The sequence below is a fragment of the Galeopterus variegatus genome, unplaced genomic scaffold (genome assembly GCF_000696425.1).
Source record: "Galeopterus variegatus unplaced genomic scaffold, G_variegatus-3.0.2 Scaffold2578, whole genome shotgun sequence".
NCBI lineage: Eukaryota > Metazoa > Chordata > Mammalia > Dermoptera > Cynocephalidae > Galeopterus > Galeopterus variegatus.
Window position 1 is genome coordinate 69,327 of NW_007728689.1, and position 7,196 is coordinate 76,522.

At 45.4% G+C, this 7,196-nt stretch overlaps 1 protein-coding gene across 1 annotated transcript in view; it reads left to right on the top strand.

Moving 5' to 3' along the window:
* Positions 1-5,591: 5,591 nt before the first annotated feature.
* Positions 5,592-7,196, top strand: part of SLIT3 (slit homolog 3 (Drosophila)) — a gene marked incomplete at its 5' end in the record, with an annotated part of 205,812 nt that continues 204,207 nt past the window's right edge. The window contains one exon of the mRNA XM_008582348.1: positions 5,592-5,663. Coding sequence (XP_008580570.1) covers positions 5,592-5,663 — 72 coding nt within the window. The remainder of the gene's footprint in view (positions 5,664-7,196) is intronic.

Sequence of the window (7,196 nt, forward strand, 5' to 3'; positions counted from 1 at the left end):
AGCTGGAGGTGCCAGGGCTTCTTAGGTGGGACATATGCTTGGTGCTCATTTGATTTTGACAGTGACCCAACTGCAAACATATAATCTTGCTTATTAAGATAAATTGCCTGCAGAAGAGATGTACCTATTAAGATAAATCCTCCCTGAAGTCCACATTGTAAAATCCCCAAGGAACAATTTTTCCTTCATGTCTGTCCCTCCTGCTGTATAAAATAAGGTGAGCAAAACAATAACTTTCCCTTTAGCTCCTGGAGCAGAGTGATGAGTCACAGGGTTACTATATATTAGGAATTGGGTTTGGGGGGTGAGGGGAAAAGGGTTTAGCTTTTTATAGGATGGTAGTATTGAGAGTACAAAAAACTCTCAGTTTGTGGATTATCCGTCAGAAATTTTTAAATCCCTAAATGAGTATTGATTGATACCAAATGCACCAATGAATTGTGCAGATTTCCTCCTACTAGGCAGAGAACATGAAAGTGTAATTTTAATATATATACTCAGGCCAAGGAGAATCAGAGTGATAATCTACCACCCTGATCCCAAATACAATATACTTCCAAATATAAATGGTTTCTAGATCATCCCCTATTTTAGTTTGACTAATCAAGAGTTGATGGATTTTTTTTTTCTTAATGTTACTGAAAAGGCACCATGATTGGTCTCAGAAGAGGGGTTTGGGGAGGCAGACAAAGTATAAACCTCGTTGGATACAAGACTGTGTTGTTCTGTTTCTTCAGTCAATTAGCTTCCTGTGTGGCTTCTTGATCCTTGGTCCTGGCTATGCTATCTTTCGAGAGTGATGTTTTAATCTGCTGAGGACTTCCTGATTCAGCAGAACTGTTCTAGAAGCTCTCTTACGAATGCTTTGGGTTGGATCTCCTTGGGTCCCCTTTACTGGTACTGGTGCCCATCTCCTGTTTCTTTGGACTTTACTGCTAAAGTCTCATAGTTGGCAACCTCTTCAGCAATCTGTCCTTGTTCTGCTAGAATCACCTCACCCAGAGTAATGGAAGGCAGGCATGGCCTGGGAATTTGCATTTCTTATGAGTGGTTTCTACCCAAAGACTGATGCAGGGCTACAAAGAGCCAGCTCCCCTGCTTAGAAACAGGAGCCCCCCATGGAATTGGACTAAGGCCGAGACTTGACCTGATTCTACTTTATTCCCCTTCTCTATCCTGCTTGCATCCCTTACTGGTCTCTTCTGGGAGCATTTCCTTAATCAATCACTTAACCCCTGAGTCTTTGGCTCAGTATCTGCCTCTGAGAGAACCCAACATAAGACAGAGCTTTTTTCTGAATCCGGCTCTCCTGTTTCATCCAAAAGAATCTAGAATCAAATGTGGATCCTCCGGTCTAGATGATAGACGAGGGAAACTTTAGTCCTTCCCTCAGATTTTATGGAAAGAGCACTAGTAACATTTATGTGTTTTATTCTTTGCAGAGTAAAACATTTGACCAGGGAGTGTTGATAAAGGACATTTCAGCAATGTAAATCCAGGACTAAATGGGGGGAAATGTCAAGAAGTAAATACAGCCATTCACTGAATGCTTATGGTGTTCCAGATGCTGTGTGAAGTGCTTCACATGTAACAACTCATTTTAATCTCACAATTAACCAATGAGGTAGTTAATGAGATACAGTTTCCCCACTGTAAAGATGGGGAAACTGAGGCACAGAGCATTTTAGTAACTTGCATGACCACCTAGCTCATAAGTAGCTCCATCCACTTCAGAAACAAGAAGTCCTTAAGTTTAGGGGAGCTTCCAAGTCCCATTTTGTAGCTTTTTGGAATAATTTTGGATTGGCATGTAAAAACAGATCCCCCCACAAACTACTATTTAACAGACAGGACTTCATGGTAGCATGAATGTGACCACGACAAGTGCATCGTCTCCACCAGAGCCGAGAGGAGAACATTTTCCTGCTCCTTGTCTTGCAGGGGTAGGGGGGAAAGTGAGGACTGTCATTCACTGTTCGTCTGAGAACAAAGCCTGCCTGACATTACAGGGAGAGCCCCAGGAAGCATTTCAAAAGCTCCACTGGAACTAGACAACCTTTCAATCCATTTATCAAAGTGTCTGCAGTTCCCGTTTCAAGGTAGATGAAGCAATAATAAATTCACGAAGAAAGTTAATCTGTGTCCAAAGCATTTTAGTAAATTAAAAAGGGGGGAAGGGTTGGCTGGAAAGGGGATATATTGGTTCTTGCCAACTCCTATTTGACTTACTGTCTCCTTAATAAGTCCTCTTTGGTCTTGTGTTTTTGGATGGAATAATCAGACGGTTAATCATTTTCCGGAAGCTGGAAAATGCACTTTAGCTAATGCGGTTCTCTTTTTCTTTGAGCCCTCATTATTTAAAAAGGCATCTTGATCCCTAGCCCCACTTCCCAACCAAGACAGCCTTTTCCACCAGCCGTCATCCTTTATTCCCCCAGAAAACAAAGCACAACTCCTACCCTCTCCCCCTACTCCAACCTAGTACTTTTCTTTTAATGTTAAAAAAAAAATTCTTTCTTGGTTACTTCTGAGCATTTCTACCCTCCTCACCCTGAACTGATTCCCTCCTGAAGGGTGAGACACTAAAACTCCAACAAGAAATTGGCCAGAATTAGGCTCTCGGGCATTACCAATAGCTTTTGTTATTTTTATTTAAGTGTCAGTGGAAAATGGTGGCTCTTGTCTCTCTCAAGGATAGTACTTAACAATAGCTCCATGCTCTGGCATCACGCTGAGATAAACACACTATTAGTAACCCTCACAAAGGCCCCGAGATAATTGTGAAGGGACAGTTACCGAAAATGAAGCACCCAGCCCTGAACCCTCCTCCACGCCCCATCAGTAACACCATTAAAACTGTCAGTTTGTCAGCCCACTGGAGGTATTTATGAAATCAATATACAATCCTGCAGATGGATGGCAGCGGTATTGTTAGCTGGAAAAAGAGAAGCTCAATGGAAAATAAAATTAATAAAATTTACAAGCAGATTGTCATGGGGAACAGATAAATTCCCTACAATCTACTGTTTTGCTCAGTTGGAGCATGAGAAAAGCAAAGACAGGGAGGTGGAAAGAAAGCTGTGCTTTACACTGGGCTCCTTAAAGTAGGAGAAAGGCTGGATACATATATCTACAGCAGGAAAAGAGTGAACAGAGACAGAAGTGGCTGCCCCACCCAAGCACAGAATTTTGCCTCTGTGACACCGCCAGAATTTTGTTGCTTATATATTGCTCTCCTCTCTTCATCCCACTGTGTCACAAACGAGAACCTTTGTTTGATTACCGTTCCTTCCAGTATGTTTTGGGATACCTTCTATTCAAACAAGGTTAATACATTGCTGGAATATGTTCCTTCTGCAGCTTCCAGCCACGGTTAAAGCTGACAGTTCTAAGCCTCTCTCATGTTTGCTACCCCTGCCCCCAGTTTTGATCATCAGCCATTTGCCAGAACTGTGGCAGGAGCTCATCCTCCCCGAGTGGCCAGCAGCCAAGCCTGGGAGGGTAGTGGGCAAGGGCTTGGTGGCCTGAAGACCAGCCTTCACTTGGCAGAAAAAACTGGGCCTTTTGTGGCTAGCAGAGCCTCGGTGCAACCCAGATGCCTGGTGGAAATTGCATTAGTCGGATGACAGGACAGGGCCCCCTTCTCCAGAGGCTGATGGAGAGCAGCCGAGTGGCCTTGGTGACACTGCCTGACCTCTGCTGTCATTGTGGGCTTTGTTCAGCGCCCGACTCCAGGCTGGAGCCCTGCTCATTGAATCAGGGGAGCCTGGGATGGGGCTCATTGTGCATCTAAATGTACTTACATCAGCTGCAGACAGTGGACACTGGATCTGAGATACAGCCCCAGACGCCACTAGTACTCACACCTGTCCCCTAACCCGACTCTGTGCCTTGCTTTGGGGCCTCAGAGTGGCCCCCAGACAATCCCAAAGTGGTTTATCTCAGCAGGTGAGAGCAGAAAAGTGGACTCCTCTCTTCTGCTTTCTATTTTCCCTCCTGCTGCCTTGCAAGATGTTCACTTAGACGGCCCAGGATTTAGGGGAGGATGGTTGTCTGACCTCTCGTTCCAAATATTTTTGAAATCATCTAGAGCTTTTGATTAAGTGTCCTTGGAAAATCAGCATGGGAGTGTCCATCAGAGAGTACAATCTGTCTGTAGGACTACTCAGCAAGTACATTTACCCTGTGACCAGCAAGTTCACCTTATAAGACCTTGTACCAAGGAAACAACTGGACAAGGGTCCCCAAAATGTATGGGCAGGGAAATTCATCCTTGCATTTCTTCAAATGGCAAATAAATAAATAAATGCCCACCCAACAATTTGGGATCATATAGCCGTCGTACAATTGGATGATATACAGCCATTAAAAATGTTGGCATTGTTGTACTGTTAATGACTTGGACAGATGTTCTCAATATAGTAGGCAAAAAAATAGGTTATAACAGACTGTATATTATGAGATCATATTGGTGAAACCTATATATATATATATTACTCCTAATTGGTAGCAGTGGTTATGTCTGAGTAGGAAATTTCTTTACCTTAATATATGAGGGTTTTTCTGGGTGTTCTTTTAAGAATGACTGTGCCCTTAGCCCCTATCTCTGCGTCCCCCAGCCCCCCAGGCCAGGCCATCCTCCTCGGAGATGCTTCTGCAGCCCGTGTCTGTGCAGAACTAGGTGGTGGCAGGGCATGAGTGTGTTTCAGGGCTACTTTGCAGGCCTGATGGGTCTTTCCAAATTGATTACCCACTGAGATCCAAGCAGACTTGAGGACTGAATAGAAACAAGTACGTGTGTTTGGTCTAGCAAAAACTAAAACCAGAAAACAAAACAAAAAAGCCCACGTCGTTTTTAGGAAAGGAAATTGAGGTTTGGGGGATGCTTAAATGCTAGGATAAGACTTGGGTTTGAGCCAGCTGGGGGACCTGACACTCTATCCCTTACCTCCCTCAAAGCAATGTGCTAGTGCCACTCAATGCTAGATGAGGTGCCAGTGGGACCCCGATTTTAGATGGGTTTGTGGAAATGAAATTTGAAAGTATCATGCCTGTCACTAAGAAGATCAAGGGAACCTCCAGGGGTCTCTGGGACTCTAGAATAAGCTGAAGTAGTCATCCCGCATCAGAAAATCAGAATGGCCAGGCTCTGTTCCAATCCCAGATGACAAAAGCAGAGCATCCTAAGAAGCAAAGCATAGCCTTGAGAGATGGGAGATTGAATGGTGTTGACCCTGCACTGGGGGAGGGACACCATGAGGGAGGGGGGCAAGGGGTCGTCTCCCGGAGGTGGCAAAACAGAGAGTTGGGTGTAGTGTGTGCAACAAATAACCCAGCGACTTGGCTCATGGCCTGGAGGTGCAAGACCACCCACAGAGCCCGCCCTGGCGGCGAGCTGCTCCCTGCCTGGTAACCATTTCAGCAAAGGCCATCACTTGAGGAACAATGTGAATGCTTGCAGCAGCCTGGGGCCTGAGACTAAACAGTCCCCCAAACGGTCTGACTGCAGAGGGTTTTTGTTATCATAATGAGAGGCAGATAAAGCCGGGTCTTGGTCTTTAACGTGGTGTGCCTCTTCTGTTCTTGTTTAGAGATCTGAGCGAAAACCAGATCCAGGGGATCCCCAGGAAGGCATTCCGCGGCATCACCGATGTGAAGAACCTGTAAGTGCTGTTTTTGTTGCTTTGCTGCAGATGTGACTAACTCAGGCTCTCCGGCCAGAGGGTGGAGTGGGTGAGGTATGGGACAGGAGAGGGGTCCAGGCACCTTTCAGAAATGAGATTGAGTGGCTTCCAGAGAACATGTGTCGGATGCCACACCAGCTTCCCAGAGCCCTGTTCTTCCCTGGTTATTCATTCCCAAGTATGAGCATTGGAGCCCCAGACCTGGGTCAGAGCCTGGCCCCACAGTGGTAGTTCTGTGGCTTTGGCACAGGTCTGCTTTTCCCAACATCATTATCATCTTCTGTAAGATAGGGGTGATAGTTCGGGTGGCGGGAGGGGGGGGGGGTTGTGTGCAACTGGGGAAATGGTTAAAAAAAAAAACCTTAGTGCCTTGTACACAGTAAGTGTTCAATAAATTGGAGCCTTGATAATGACAGTGAGGATGATAATGATGAAAAGCTCACTGTTCTTAATAGAATCATCATCTCCTATGAGAGCATTAGGACTTGTGTCCCAGGGCCTTGGGGAGACATAGCCAGATATACTTCCACTGCACTAGGTGGTTTTTGTTTGTTTTTTACTTTTTATTCTGAAATAATTATTGATTCACAGAAAGTTTCAAACAATAGTAGACAGTCTGTGTACCAGTTTCCCCCAATGGTAACATCTTACGTAACTATACTACGATATCAGCACCAGATAACTGACAGTGGTACAGTCCACAGACCATAGACTTCATACTTCAGTTTCACGTGTACTCATTTGTGTGTTGGGGCGGAGGCGGAGGTTCTATGCAGTTTTCTCACATGGAGATTCCTGCAGCCATCAGCACAGTCAAGAGGCAGAACTGTTCCATCACTACGTTGTTGAACTTGCCAGATAACCTTGATTTATCTCCTACCTGGCTGCCAGTATTTGCTCAGGAGGAGTGTGCCTTCTGAATTTTCTCCTCAAACAGCTGTGCCCATGGGTTCAGCACGTTTTGGGAGAAGAGCACAGAAGAAGGGCTGTCTTGGCTGAGCAAGCTCTTCTGCCCACCAGTCTCTTCCTCCACAGCCTCAATTTCAATTTGAAATATCTTAAAGGAGGCTTTTTTTTTTTTTTTCTTTTTAACTGCTTTGACTTGTCAGTTTTCCCTGTAACAAATGCAGGGGTTTTCTTTTACTGGCATATCGAAGGGAAGCTGCTGATGGCTTCCAGATGCAGGTTATCTGCCTCCCCTGTGGCAGACGCCTCATCAGAAAGCTTTTGGTGTTTAACATGCAGGACACACAAGAGGGCAGGGGAGTCTCTGGGGTTGGAGGGAACAGGGAGGCGGAGAGGACGTTGTAAGGGCTCAGGGCCAAGAGGGCTGCCTGCTGCTCCCTCTGGGAGTGTTTGCCCAGGAGCGAGAGGGTGGGGTGGAGCAGCTCCAGCCTGGGAGAAGGTGAGTTCCTTTGTAGGCATCATGCAAGAAATCACTTTCTAACTCCCTGAGAAAATGAGATACAGGAAAACCCAACCTTCACAACCACTAAATAAACAGTTAGGGAT